General features: G+C 43.7%; 1 protein-coding gene across 11 annotated transcripts in view; it reads left to right on the top strand.

Moving 5' to 3' along the window:
- SVIL (supervillin) overlaps nt 1–15,436 on the top strand; it is a 154,598-nt gene that overhangs the window by 71,125 nt on the left and 68,037 nt on the right. For all 11 annotated transcript variants that reach the window (XM_053654727.1, XM_053654726.1, XM_037165471.2 and 8 more), the window contains 3 exons: nt 1,050–1,107; nt 1,214–1,365; nt 3,939–4,602. In XM_053654727.1, coding sequence (XP_053510702.1) covers nt 1,100–1,107; nt 1,214–1,365; nt 3,939–4,602 — 824 coding nt within the window. In that variant the 5' untranslated portion in view covers nt 1,050–1,099. The remainder of the gene's footprint in view (nt 1–1,049; nt 1,108–1,213; nt 1,366–3,938; nt 4,603–15,436) is intronic.

The raw sequence follows: 15,436 nt of genomic DNA, 5'->3' as shown, positions 1-15,436 counted from the left end.
TGCACACGTGTGTGTGTATCTGTGTATATGGTTTTGACTTATCACTAGAAACGACCACTTAAAAAAACAAGTAGAAATTGAAGCAGTTAAAAATTACATTCCATGTATTCATACCCCCTCTTTTGAATTTCTCTGACTCAGCCTTTCAAGAAGTTTGTGGGCCCCCGGGCTGACAGTGACTTCTCTCTCCCACCCCTTCCCGAGTCTTCAATAAGAGCCCCTCAGATGAGCTCACATGAATTCTCGTGACTGGGGAGAAGGCCAGAAGAGAGATGTTTATTCACAAAATTGGGTCATTTCTCCAAAGAAACAATTATTTGGCATCTTAGTAATACCCTTGTAGTCAGTATCACATGAGTCCCTCCCCACTTCGGCACAACACGTACCGGGTCATGCAGTGCTGCTGGGAGAATCACAGTAATTACTTTATCCATCATGCACCAAAATTACAGCATTTCCTTCCAGAGAGGCCGTGTTCCTCTGCGTGCTGCGTCGATTCCTGCTGGAAACACGATTAGGTAGTTACAGATATTTACAGGTTAAATGATAGGGTGCCACAGGAGTGCCAGGTCCTGCCTACTGCAGGGTGCGGGAGGGCATGCGGTGGAGGGGAGGTGCACAGTGTTAGTCTCTCTCTAGTGCTGCAAATGTCAATGAAGGGCTGAAAAGGTTTCCTAAATCTAGTAACAGTTAAAGATAGTTACTGAGATTTCTGCTTGCTAGAAAGACCTCACTGGTTAGGCCTCCTTTGACTGCCCTGCACAAAGCAGCTCGTTCTCCTCACTGCCCCTCACTCTCACTGTTTCACGACTGTGTGTGTGTGTGTGTGCGTGCGTGTGTGTGTGTGTGTATACACCTCTCATTTGGCCCCTGCCTCCCTCGCTAGAAGACGACTTCCAGGGAGGCAGGAATTGTGTCACTTGGAGTGTCACTATTACACGGGGAGCAAAGAACAGCAGCAGGAGTTCAAGAAATGTATGTTGCCCTAATGAGTAAAATGAATGGATGACTAGTAAAGAGTGGACTCTCTTTTTATTCTTTCGTTTTAGTTGCAGAATTAAGAAAAATCTTTGAACCAAACAGGAAAGAATTTTTAGAAATGAAAAGGTAAGTTCTGTATGTATGGAATTAGCAAGTAGAAGAACTTGGCAACTCAGTATTCATCTCCCTTAGAACTGATTTGCATTGCTTACTTTTTGGGTGTCTTGCACAGAAAAGAAAGAATTGCCAGGCGCTTAGAAGGAATCGAAACGGACACCCAGCCCATCCTCTTGCAGAGCTGCACCGGGTTAGTGACTCACCGGCTGCTGGAGGAAGACACGCCCAGATACATGCGTGCCACAGACCCGGCCAGCCCTCACACTGGTGAGCACCCCTGCGGCCTGTCCTCACGCAGGCTGCCCCGCTGTTCCACGCAGTCTTGTTCATCCCAGGGTACTGGAGAGTGAGGAAGTTCATAAAGTGAATTGTGTGGCTATAATTGTATTATTACGCATATTGGTTAAAAACTTCAACAACACATTTATGTCGGCTCGGCCCTGCCTCACAGGAGCGGTCCTGCCGAATCACAGCAGTGGCACTCTGTAGGGTGATTGAGGGCTACTTATTTCTCCCCCTAACCCGGTACCCCTCAAGGCCAGGAACTGTGTCTTTCTCTTCATACCCTCAGGGCCCTGGCACAGGACCCGCTTGCTGTCAGAGGTCCCCAGTGAAAGTTTGTTTGGTAAAGGACTGAATGAGACATATTTAAACAGAATGACCAACTGCCCCGCACAGGGCACAGCTGCTCTTAGGGAGGAATGTTAGGGCAAAGCTGGACCCTGAATGATTAACGTTGTCACTCTGTGTGTTTACATAACAAACATTCTATTTAAATTATCTATACATGTGTAATTTTAAATGCATTGCATATACATTTCATATTGAACAGTATGTCAGACATGACTTAGCTTTGCCTGGATTTCTCACTCATTGTTGGGGATATCAAATACTCAGCTTGACCTTGGAAGAAGGTGACACATTCAGGGCTACTCTTTCCACCCCTGGCACTGCAGCTTCGTAATGCTGCTGTTTATAGCCAGTGTTTTCCAATTTCTTCCTCAGAAAGGGCTGCTGATCTTACCTCCTGATGTTAGTGTTTGCTTATCTCTACAGCTTCTGGTCTTTTATGACAGGTAAACTAGAGAGCTAAGATTTTTTAAATGACATCATGGAGAATCAAGAATAGACAGAGTACCAGGTTTGTAGCCAGAAATATGTATATACCCTATATATATGTATATATGTGTATATATATATATAGATATATATATCTATAGATATATATATCTATATACACACACACACACCTAGGGTTTATAAAGTGTTAATCTATGTATTACATCATCATGTAAGCATCCCATGCTAGTGAGAAATGCGAGAGTTATTTAATGAAATGGTCTGGAAAAATTGATTGTTGTGGGTGGGGAAGGGAGCACATTTCTCTTCTCACTTCACACTGAATACAAAAGTAAGTTCCCATTGATTACCTAATTAATTTCAATAAAATTAAAAACATAGATGAATATGTAATCCAAGTTAAATGGAAAAGGACTTTCAAAACACAGAAATGACTGTTGCAGTCACAGACGACCAGGTCAGTTGCTTTGACTACACAGCAATTAACACCTGTACTCCAAAGACAACATCACAGGTAGACTTTGTGAGAAATTCAACAAGCAAGTTCTGAAAACATTTATAAGATATAGGCTCATGTTCCTATATATGTTTACACCAACCAATAAAATGACAATGTGAATTCGTAGAATACAGAGCAATAAGCTTGACCAGATTTGTATTCTTTTTCAGGTAAGAAAAAGATAATAAAAATGGCTAGTAAATAATTGAAATATGCATTTATTCTCTTTTTTTGACAGCCAGAGGAAATTTTCAAAATTAACACTGTTTATGGGAAAGCATACATTGCAGACTGACATGTAAATCGATGCAGACCTTATAGATACTAATTTGACAGTCTTGTGTGTGTCTGAAAATGTTGTCCCTGCAGATTAAGCAATTTTACACGTGTATTGTGATAGTAATCAGAAAAAAATCAGACTGATTGAAAGTTAGAAACAATTTAAATGCCCAGTTATAAGAAAAGGGTTAAATTAATTATGGAATGCCTGTTGGGTAGAATATTATGAAGCCTTAAAAGAATGGTGTCCTCAAAATAAGATTTCCAAATACAAGAAAATGTTTTATATATAACATGAATGTTACATAAAATAAATTCTTCTATCTAGAAAAAAAGAAGAAATCAGTTATACAAATGACTAGAAGGTCTGTATTGAATGTTTGGTAAATTACCAATAGAGTTATTATTCATTATTATAAATCAGTGACTGCTGGTGACTCAGGGTTATGAGAGACACTTTCTACATCGAGCATGTGTGCTGTAATTGGGAAAACCCGCTCTGTGTTAAAACACACAACAGCAGCCTGGTAAATACTGACGTGGGCATATGTGATGGTTACTCTCAGATCCCGTGAAACCACAATTCCTCACTTGTCAGATTAGAGCAGTTCAAATGTCTGTTATCTTTTTCTAGAGGACTCTGAACTCATCCTCTGGCCTCACACATGAAATATTAAACTCAAAAACAAAAAGAGTAAGTCAGTAAGGGGCAGTAGCTCTGGGTGAGGACTGACGGGCTCTCAGGAGTGAGGGACTGAGCTTTAGTTCATCCCAGGCTTTATGTGGCTCGCAGAGCCTGTAGAACATTCCAGCCTTCATGCATTCCATTATAGATCCCAGGTAAACCATCCACATAACGACACCTGTGTGAGAAACTGGCCCTTTGAGTGTGCGCACTCAAGTGTGCACTGCATATGAAACAGTATGGTAAAGTATGCCTTTGCTTAAATCTGTATTGATTATCCACATGATCTTCTTGTAGGCCGATCCAATGAAGAGGAAGAAACTTCTGATTCTTCGTTAGAAAAGCAGACTCGACCTAAGCACTGCCCAGAAACCTCAGGGGTCCATGGTGACTCAGGTATCATGGACACTCAGAGTCTGGAGTCCAAAGCTGAAAGGATCGCAAGGTACAAAGCAGAGAGGAGACGGCAGCTGGCAGAAAAATATGGGCTAGCTCTGGACTCCGAGGCAGACTCTGAACCTCCGTCTCGATACACCAAGTCCAGGAGGGAGCCAGATGCTGTTGAGAAAAGGGGAGGGAAAAGCGAAAGGCTGGCTGAGTCAAGCAAAGACTTCAGCTCTTCGTATTCCAGGGCTGAGATCCCAGGGCTCAGAACCAGTGTGGCTGAACCCCAGGACTACACCCTCCATGCCAGGGACAATGTTGTCAACACGGAGGTGCTGCTCAACATGGAAAACCAAAGACGAGGTCAAGAGCTGAGTGCCACTGGGCAGCAGGCCCTCGAACTGCCCCCGTCAGTTGAAAGTTCCTCATCCTTCCCGTTCCCCGGGCAAGACTGCTCCTTCAGTGAAGTGCCAAGGTCCCCAAAGCAAATGCACGGTGTGCCTCTCTCCTCACCTGGGCAGCCGGCCTCCCCAAGCCCCTCTGGTGACCCACCACTCCCCACCGAAGCTCGATCCAGGTAAGCATTCAGCTCACACTGACCACCATTAATGTGGAAGCACCCATGTCTTCTCTGCCTCCAGGTGACTTGGAGTCTGGGTGTTCTCGGCACCTGTGGAGTCTGAGCTCCCTACAGAGATAATATGGCATGTGATTTTTTAATTCCCACAAATCAGAACAAGTTCTACCAAAGCAAGAAGCCTTATTTTTTGCAGGTTTTTTAAACTGAATGGTGCCATGAGGACACTTTCATGGATACGTTGTTTTACAACCCTTCTTTTTACTGTTTTTCATGTGCCTTTTAACAGTTGTCTTTTTCTTTGTTTTTTTTTTGTAATCATACCCAAGACTGTTTGGTGATTGGCTTTGTTGTCATTTAAAATCCTATAGTAGAAGGACCACCACTAACCAGTGGAAGGGTCTCAGTTTAGGGAATGAAGCATGACTATAATACATACTGTTACTGTAATGGGTAGTTATGTAAGTCTGTCAGAACATGAAGAAGACAGTGGTGTTTACAATGCCTTATTAAAAAGATCAGCCAGTAAGAGAAATCACTGTGCAGTAAAATCAATCAAAGATAAGAACAGCTCTCATTTGGAAAAATCAGAAAAGCCCTAAAGTCAGAAAGTCAAACCAGAAGAGAATATGTTTCTTTCTCAATTTACATTTAAAAAGTGCAATGACCGTATTTAAAATGTAATTTACTTCAACATCCTATCCTGTTTCAAGGTTTGGGGTAATTGTCTAGGTCAACTCACTTTTTAGCTCAAACAAGCATTAGCTTCACAGGTGAATTGAGGAGGGATGAGAACCTACGGTCAAGCAAATTTATTCTGAAGAAAAAAGATGTTGGAAAATGCCTCTATTTCATATTGGGACAGAGCAGTAAATGTGACCACTTTTAAATAGCAGTAATAGATCTAAAACAGATCACTTTAGTTCTTGAAGTTCATTGAGCCAAAGATCTGTCTTTACTCACTTGATCATCCAACACAGAAATATTTAGAGGCATCAGCTTCTATCAGAACTAATAGTATAGATTCTGAGATTGTACTTTGAGGGCCTTTGTTCAGCCTTTGGACTTTACTTACTATTTAGGGGCTGTGACCTATTGTCTCATAGTTTGAAAAGCCCGTTGTTTGGGAAACTTGCATTTCCTAGTAGGGATAGTGTTCCTGGTTTAGTTCATCTCCATTGAGGAAAATTCTTCATGTGCTCTGTGAGCAGGACAAAGAAACGTAACGTTCAGTTTAGAAAGAAAGAGATTTACCATTACCTGGGTTAAAAAATAGTGAATAATTTAAGTTTTGGTCATGACATTATGAAAACTGTTTAAGCTGTTACCACGTTAGGTGTCCAGGGTAGTCATCTAGGTCATAAGTTCTTGGTGATATTCTGAATCAGTTGTATAAATAATTAAAAGTTGGTTGAGTAGTTCAGGTAAAAAGATAGGGTACTGAAAAGTTTTGTGTGAGTTAAAAATCTTAATATTCAGAAATATGTATCTTACAATCTTGAGCCATTTCTTTCCAGGTTATTTGAAGAAAAGTGTTACCTGGAAGTTTTCATAAGCCTAGTCTTAGCCTCACTTTTACTGCCTTGCTTTTACTTACTTACTGCCTTACTTACTTAGCCTCTCTGCCCTGCTGTTACAAAGAAAGGCTTCAAAGAATTAAGAAATCGTAAAGGAGTTCTTGAGGAGGCACATGCTTTATTTTTTGTAACCAAAGCATACAATTGTATGATTTATATGCAGAGAAGTACAAATCATTTCATAGAGACAGAGGAAATACCTGAGATATCTTTACATTAAAAAGAAGGGAATATAATGGGTGACAAACATGACATTACAAATGATTAAGATGTATTTTGTAGTGATTCCGGCCACGCATCATGTAAAGATGGATTTCAGAAGGATTACCATTCCGCTAGCTGTCCTTTCTCGAGCACAGGTAGTTCAGGAGCCAAACAGCGGCTGCTGTCTGATTCGCACGTGCGGTGAAGACAGACAGAAAGTACTCTGTGAACTAAAACAGTAAGCGAAGAAACCTCAGTTCCCCGATAAGCATGAGTGAAAGCAAGATGTCATCTGACATGGAAGCAGGTAACGGAAAAGTGTAGGAAGATTAAGGAATGACCAGAAAGTATCTACAAGTAACACAACAAAAAGTTTAATGAGACATTTCATCACGGGTTTGTTCTGTCATTGAAACAGAATGTTTTTCTCACTGCTGTATTTATTATACCTGTCGCCCGAGTCTGCCAGGACTTTTGACTATTAATTTCCGAATTAACTCATGGCCATTTCATTTTATTCTGTGCTCACTAGCATGAGGCTGTTTTTGTTTCATTAATGAAATATGAATACATCACTCATGAATATACGGTCACAAGACCACCTACAGTAGCCTGGAATTTCAGGAGTGAGTCAGAGAGCGAAGCTCAGTTTTTCCGTGCCCTGCCACATGGACACACGGAACAGTCAGCAGTTGTTGTCCTTCACCGGACTACACTGTTGTTAAGCATTATCAGCTCAGTAACATCCTTTAGGACAATACTTAGCTGAGCAATACATTTGTTTTAGAATTATTTAATGTTCAGTGTAGATGATAAAGGAGATATGTATGTACAGGGTGGGGCAAAAGTAGGTTTACAGTTCGTATGGAAAGTAATACAATCATTAATAATAATACGGGAATAAAGTCTGTTGCACATACTCATTCTGTAAACCTGCTTTGGCCCCACTCTGTATGTGTACAGGGTATAGGTTACAGGGTCTTTGGCTAAGAAGTCCTGTTAGTCGCCTGAGAATCGAGTGAACACATTGTTCTGAAGCAAGTTAAGACACACCTCATAATGGAGGAGCGCACAGGACCTCCTCCCAACCCCTGCTTCCCAACCCTGCCAAGCCCCGTAAACTTGGAATTTAGAAATTATATTTTCTGAAGAGGAAGTATTACTAACATGAACCATTCTTTGTTAATTCAGCCACCTGTGGATTTTAGAATAAAATGTAAAGTTTTGGGGGGCCTATGGCTTATTCAAATTTTTAAAAATCTGAGCCCCTGCTACTATTAGAAATTCTGAGTCAAAGCTCTCACTGACTTTGCTCCGTTGTGCATCCCTTGTTGTTAAAAAATAAAGTAAAATGCACTACATCGGTTACTTCTGTGAGCGCAGACCCTGTACCCAAGCCCACAGCAGCTGTTTTCCTGGGTGCCCGCTGTGACTCCCTACTCTCAGTGTGCTCTGCGACCAGCAAAGAGGAGAATAATGTCCAATTTTGCAGTGGTGATCTACCCTAGAAAACCCTCATTCATTTTTTTCCATTACTCTACTGAAGTGATTTTTCAACCAGGGCGCTGCAAGAATTTTTAAAACATGCAATACCTAACCATTTAGTCGGGGACACTGACCCCTTCCCCCTTACATTGTCAAATTAATAATGACAACAGCCAACACAATAGCTGTCCAGTGTGAATGAATCAAAATTATACCCATTTTCTTGGTCAGACCAGCAAACAATATATTTTTGTTGTGCTGCAGGATTTTAGTAAACCATCGTCGCGTGCCCCGAGATGACAAAGGCTGGTGACCGCTGCTCTGCAGCAGTCCTCGCCACGCCTTCTCCCACTGAACAAACTGTAACATTAGTGGCCAGAAAATGACTGTGGTGGTTTCAGGCAGTGCTGGCACCGAAACTTGACCCGGGCAGAGCTGCCACTGGTAAATGATGGTTTGGGCAGGGCTCCCTGTAGCACCAGAGAGCCATGGCTGGGCTCGGGAAGACGGACCAGGGCCGTCTCCCAAATGCATGTTCTCTGCAGAGCCATGACATGTGGACTGAGCCGTGTAAGAAGGAATAGGGCTTATGCTGCATGTTTTTTAGTTTATTTCTGATTGCATTTGTCTCCCACTAAGGGGGGTGACTCTGAAAACCGTCCCCACGACCTTGAGCTCATTGTTTTAGTTATCAATTGCCTGCTTCCCTGCACTGATAGAAACGTCCACAGAGGGGGAGAACTGCCTCTTCACCATCCGCAGTCGGTCTGCACCTGTTTCTCTGGCGGCAGGAAGGAGCCTGTGGAACACAGGCTTCCTGTCACAGCAGAATGTCCCGGAAAACAGAGACCCCCGAGGACCCACTCCCCAAACAGGGGACCTCGGGGTTTTCTCCAGTGTTGGGATGGAATCCTTTTCACCTTTCAGTCCCTGTACCCCAACGTCTGCCGCCCTCTCCCTGTTTGAGCTTTGACTGTAGACATGCGATCAACTCACTCCCTTTGTTTCATTTTATTCTCTTCTTACTGGCAAGCATCAGTTTTTGATCACTGAATTCAATGTGAATATGTCACCCCAAACACTTGGTGCTACGTCCTGAAAATTCACACGTCTGCCAATTTTAAAGGCAGGATTTTGCTTGTGTGCATGAGCCCTTGCCCATCCACATGCCTGTGCATATATCCAAAGTAATCATTAGCACTTCTTCCCGACAAGCAACTTTAGCACATAAACTGCCCATTTTAATGAGATGCTGAAGTTCATAGTCAATTTTCTTAAGCTGAATGTTTTATAATTAGAAGCTGTTACATAATTAAAGCTGGACCCCTACAGGGTGAAACTAATTTTTGCTGTGCTGGACTTGACCTCACTTTGGTAGCAGGAAGCACTGTTACAGGGAGTTAAAGCCTATGATTATATACTGAAGGACATGGACCGAGAGTAACTGCTGTCCTCCAGGACAAGCGAGGGTGAGTTCTTATTTTCTGGTCATGTAATTCTCAGCCAGCCAGTTGTCGCATCATAAAAGGGTCCTGTTTTTCACCCGAGGTTCACCCGAGGTCACTGTCTCATGGTTCTCTCATCCCCAGTTTCCCTGTAGTCCTCTCCCAGGGGAGGTAGCCTCTGCCCTGTGGGAAGCTGGCTCCCCCAAAAGACCCCACAAAATAGTCACTTGATGTTAAAGAATTTTAAATTGTTAGAAACAGGAGTAACCGCAGGGGTTACTTAGTTTAAAAATCTATTTTATGCATGAAAAAAACTAATGATAAAAGTACATGGGTAACTGGATTAAAACCGTGTAACCACTTTGACAAGACTGAGCCAGCCCATTATCCATCATCCATTTATTCATTCAAGTTCTCTGAACCCATTACTTCTTTCCATTACACTCTGCTCTTGCTATTTACATCAGTTCTAGTTTCCATCATAGTGGAAAAGAGAGTTTACTGGTTTTGCCCTTTGAAGGTTAGAAATTTTAGGAAAGAAGATCTGGGGTTTATGTGGATTTACGTAAGGTAGCAAAAAGCCGTGTCCTCATACACAAAAGGACAACTTGTAGTCCAGGAGGGTTCCAACTCAGCAGACCTCCATTCATCTATCCATACCCTCCATGTGTTTATTGATTTGTGTATTAATTTCAGCACTAAGGTAGTTTGGGAGAAAATTATTTTGAGCCATTGAGCCTCTCTGTGTGCCAGTCACTGTGCTTCTAGCTGAGCTTATCATTTTCTTAAAGTGTGGGAAATAACTACCACACGTTGGACTAATTAAAGTTCTAGAAGTCAAGGTTGGGTGCCTTGAGAATACCAAAATGGTGTATTACTTCTTCCGCCTTGGAGAAGTCGTCCTAATGGGACCAAGTCCTTAAGAATGTGGTGAGTTTGCAGGACTGGAGGGGAGCCTGGCCCCAGCAAGACAGCTCAGGTGTCCACTGCAGACCTAGAAGAAGGGGGTCAGTGAGGCTCAGAGCAGGTCAGGCCCCATCCCCGAGCACCTCAGATGACATGTCAAGGTACTTGGCCTTGGGCTTGTGGGCAATGGGAAGTTCCTGAAGGATTTTAGAGCAAGCTGATTGATTATGTGTTTTAGAAAGACCACTCATTTGAGGAGAGTATGTAGGGGTTGGTCTGCAGGAGAATCGATTCCAGGGACACGGACCACTGCGTGGTCCTTGGAGTCACCCACCCATGAGGTAATGAAGTCTGTGGTTGCGGGTTAGGCTTTGCCATTAACTTGGCCCTATTTGGCATTTCACTAGATAATCTGGAGGATAATGGTGCCGGGTGATCAGATGTCTGGAAGAGGGGTTGTAAACAAGTTTGGTGATATAAAGCCAGAGACGGGAGGGAAGGGCAGAGCAGGAAGAGAGATGAGCGGAGAGGGAGCTGGCGTGGAGGCAAGGGAGCACATGTACCTGGTGCAATGGCTGGAAACTAACAAGATGCAATTTAATAAAGTTCTGTATTTGGAGAGGGAAAAAAAAAACAGTGCACGAGGCCAAGATTGGGGAAATCTGCTTTAACAGCAGTCCGTGGGAAACAGACCCAGGAGTCTGAGTTGGCAGCAAGTTCTTTGCAAGTTCTTACCAGGGTGGCTGCTGCAGTGTTGGGGTACAGCATGGAGGTGAGCTGTCGGTAACACGGGTGGTCCTGGTCCACCTGTCCTCTGCAGTGTCAGAGGGCACCTGGGCTTCTCATTCTAACTGAGCCGTTGACAAATGAGGTTATGTCTGTAAAGGCTACCTTTCCGTCTGCCCTGCTTTCTTGATCTTTCCAAGTTTTTGTAAACCTCTCCCTGTCTTAATAGAAACTGGAATCATTTTTGGAATCTCTTACACTTTCTCTGGTACTAAGACTTTGAAACCAGTCTGTTCTTCTCATTATCAGACTTTTTCCCAGAGCAGTTATGACCCTGAAGTTTGGTTTGGCATAGGGAACCCTAAGGCTATCAGCCTACCATCTCGCTGATGATCATTCTGCCAAAAGGGAAAAGTGGAGAGAGATCATGAACCAGATTAGACGTCTTACAAACGCAGCACCTAGTGTCTTAGGAAGAAGCCATTCAAGTGCTCAATACCCTACAAGGCTGATATGCCCAGAAAGGAGTTTCAGCAATTTTGTCAAGATTCCCCCAAACCATGAATGGTGCCATGCTTTTGGTATTGTGTGAGATTGTAATATTTCTAAGGATGATCTCAAAGACAACATCATTTCAGCAGAAGCCTTACCGGAAGCATAGATACCTTGTCTTAGTCGCTTTCTTGTGCCCTTCCCTGTTGTTGCCCAGCGTCTAGCACATACCAGGTGGCTCAGGGAGTCATTTTGAATGAATGTTGTGCTGCTTTCTGTTTTCTGAGTGTCACCAAGCTCTAGCAGTGCTACTTGAAGTAACCAATCTGCAAACCATTTATCAGCCCATAACCTATGGAGACTTGCACCTGAATGTAAATCACACTATGAAGAAAAAGTCAGCTATACTGAACAGCAGGCTAGCAAAGGTTCACTTTCTCTGGCGCAGGCCTGCTCTCTAACCATGGACCTGTGACTCGGTCAGTAGAACACACTTGAGTGGCACTCGTTTATGCTACAAGGCTTTTTCCAGTTTGAGGTTAGAGTTCTTGTTTTATGATCTTGAGTCATTGCTCATGAGTGTGGTTAAACTGTGAATGGGCATTGAGATAAGTGAGCAAGAACCCATTGGGTGCTTTTGAGGCCTGGCCAGCTGAGCCTCTAGCCCTGAAACGCTGCCTCTGGGCTGGTCCCATGACTGAGGCAGCCAACTTCAGGGATTGCTTGTTCTAGGAGGGTCATTAGAATCCAAGCAGGAGACTTGGAAATCCAAGTCCAGCTGGGAAGCACAGACTTGATCCATTCAGGAAGGCCCACCGCACCACCTTCCACAGACTACAGCACTTTCTTGGGCAGTCTGTCTGTCTGTACACTTCTCCTGCCATCACCATTTTTCCTGGTTTAGTTTGCAGCATTTCCACATTAATCCCTGAAATTAGCTCAGCGAGATGAAGAATTGCTTACCTCATAAGTTTATCCTGCTTTTGTCCCAAGAAAACTTTGAGTTTCTACCTTTTGTTGCTCAAGATGTCTTCATTCTATAATTCAACAGTGGTATACTTTTCATTAGGATTTAATACATCAGAGTGCACATAATTTAAGGATGATACAAGCTGGTGAGTTTGGGGAAATGTATAACCTTGACCCCAGTCAAATAGAAAAAGTTTTCGTCACCCCTGGGCCTCTGTCCACCAATGGTGGTCTTGCCTCTACTCAGCTGTCACAGCCTGGTCACATCATTGTTCAACTCACTGTGCTGTGCAAAACTGGTCCTTCCCACTCTTTGTGTTGTAACAGAGCCTTAAGTATGGAAAGCAGTTAAGCATAACACTAAGGATTACTGCATAAAATAATAGCATTCATGAAAGACTTAAAGAAATTAAGAGTAAAGAACCCAAGGGATCATTACCACTGTTCAGATGGGATCTCTTTCTCTCTTTTTAATCTTCGCCTGAGGGCAGGCTTTTTTGATTTTTTTAGAGAGAAGGGAAGGGGAGGAGGTAGGGAGAGGAACATCAGTGTGAGAGAGAAACATCAGTGGGTTGCCTCTTGAACGCGCCTGACTTGGGCCAATCAGGCCCAAGTTGTGAACCCACAACTTAGGCATGTGCCCTAACTAGGAATTGAACCTGTGACCTTTCAGTTTAAGGGACAACACTCCAACCAACTGAGCCACACCAGGCAGAGCTTTTTTTCCCTATTTTTAGAAACTCACTTGCCATAATACAGTTTCTCCAAAATAATGCAGAAATTAATTTTGTACGTTTATGCAATGATGTTTTTAATCTGATTTGTAGTATCTATCGGGCACCCTGCCCTGCAGAATTACAGTCAGGCTACGCTCCATGGTGGAAACCCCAAAACTTCCACTGTAGTTTTGCTGTGCCTGTGCGTTACCGGATCAGCTCCACGCTCTTCACCGTCTGGGGAGCCAAGCCATGCTCTTACTCAGCTTTCCAAATGAAGAAGTTTGCTTCCTCACCAATGGAAATGCTGAAGGGGCCCACTCTGGGCTCGCCTCGGTTCTTCACGCAGGGTTCTCAGTCTCTTTGGGCTTCGGGGAGAAAATCTGAAGAAAAGAAAGAAAAAAGATCCAAAACAGATTTTGTGGATTGACTGTGTGTGGTCCACATTTTATTGACTTTTCATTCATTAACTTTTTTGCTTTCAAAGGATGAAAAAAGATATCTGAATGTAAAAAAAAAAAAAAAAAACCATTCGCTTCACTACACATCTGTGTCAAAGTAAATTCCCGAACTGTGCCTCGAACTAGATCAGTGGTGAAGGTCAGCTAAATTACAGGTTTTAGAAGGCATGCTTTTTAAAATATTATTTTTTATTAAGCATAATTACACTCAGTAAATTCACACTTCCTAGTAAAATTCTGCGAATTCTGACAAATACGTGAAGTTGCGTAACCGTCACTGCGTTCGGGATCCGGAGCAGCTCTGTCAGCCGCCAGCCCCGGCCCTGACCGCCAGAGGTCCGTTTCTGTGCTATAGGTCTTCCTCTTTAATATACCAAACCGAATTCTTTGAGTATTTTGTTTTTGTCAATTCAAAAGACATTATAAGAATTTGATGAAGTGATTTAAAAGCATAACAGAAATGTTAATTGTTTACAGTATTCTCAGTAAAGAAATCCATCTCAAATGGTTGTAATTTAAATTTACAGGGTAGTTTATACATCGGTGATTTGTAGTTTCCAGTTTCCTAGTGAAAACTCAAAACACAAGTCAGGTGTGCACGCTAAAATGATTGCCCCCGATGCTGGCATTACACGTGTCACAGCCAACACGTGAATATTTATGGACGAACAGCTGGCATTTAGCTGCCGTGACGCTGAGCCTGCAGAGCGCCTGTGAGAGCAGGGATGAGGCTTCGTGCACTCGCTGTCAAGTCGAATTGCTGCTGTGTTCTGAGCAGGGGCAGCTGAGCGGTCAGTGCGTCAGAACCGGGATACTCCCTCCGTCCTCAGTGTTTATAATCCCTCCCACCTAACGCCCAGCATCCCCTGTTCTCGGTTTATTCCTCCCACAAAGTTTCTCCTTTCCAAACAGGTGATGCTCACACGTGTCTCTGACAGATTGCTCTGTAGGAGAAGGAGACAAAATGCCATCCGCCTTGCCAAGGCTGGGCCCCACCCGCCTCACCGCAGCAGCGAGTGCCCTCTGAGCCAAACTGCTCTTCACTCCTGTGATTTCATGCTGTGTATTTGGAGGAGGAAGGTGACTGGGTTTTGCAGGATGTACAGGTAGCTGAGTGATTGTGAGAGAGACCAGCGTCAGGTCAGGGTCCTGGGCGTGATCCCACAGGTTGGTGCCTTCCGTGCTGGCCTGAGGGCACGACAACACCAGCATTTTCACCACATCGTTGCTCATTCAAGACAGGGGGCAGTCATTTCCAGATCTCAGGAGCCAGTAGCTAGGGAGCAGTCCAAGGTATATCTGGGGGGCCCAATCACTGGGTTAAGCCTATGCTTTCGTTAACCAGCTTGTGATCTTGGGCAGTTAATATGTTTTTGTGCACCTTTTTTTCACCTATAAAATGAGGATAAGAGGGCCTCAGAGAATTGTGGACATTATCATCTAACAATTCCGCCATTCCACAAATCTTTATTGAGACCCGCTGTTTGGCGTACAGTGTTCTGAGTGCTGATGATGCAACAGTCTCCTCTCTCCAGGAGCGTGTATACCCAGTGCAGCGAGAGACACGAGTCAGTATGTGCTGTGACAGGGGCAGTGAGTGCTACGAAGAAAATTCAAGCGAATCAGTGAAGGGAGGGGGAGAAGAGATTAGGGTTGGTATTTGATATAGAGAGACTAGTTAGGAAGGTCGCCCTGAGAAGACAGGAGTTGAGCAGAGACCCCCACAAGGTGGGGAAGGAAGCCATGCCCCTGCATAGACACTGCGCATGCTGCGTTTGAGGAGGCCCCCTCCCTGGGGAGGCAGCAGCGTGGGGTTGAGGGTCGTGATAGGGGGAGAAGTGTGGGGACATGTC

The sequence above is a fragment of the Artibeus jamaicensis genome, unplaced genomic scaffold, assembly GCF_021234435.1.
Source record: "Artibeus jamaicensis isolate MK-2021 breed Jamaican fruit bat unplaced genomic scaffold, CSHL_Jam_final contig_867, whole genome shotgun sequence".
Taxonomy (NCBI): Eukaryota; Metazoa; Chordata; class Mammalia; order Chiroptera; family Phyllostomidae; genus Artibeus; species Artibeus jamaicensis.
The sequence above is the reverse complement of the archived record's forward strand: the minus strand, read 5'-3'. Positions and strand labels throughout refer to the sequence as shown.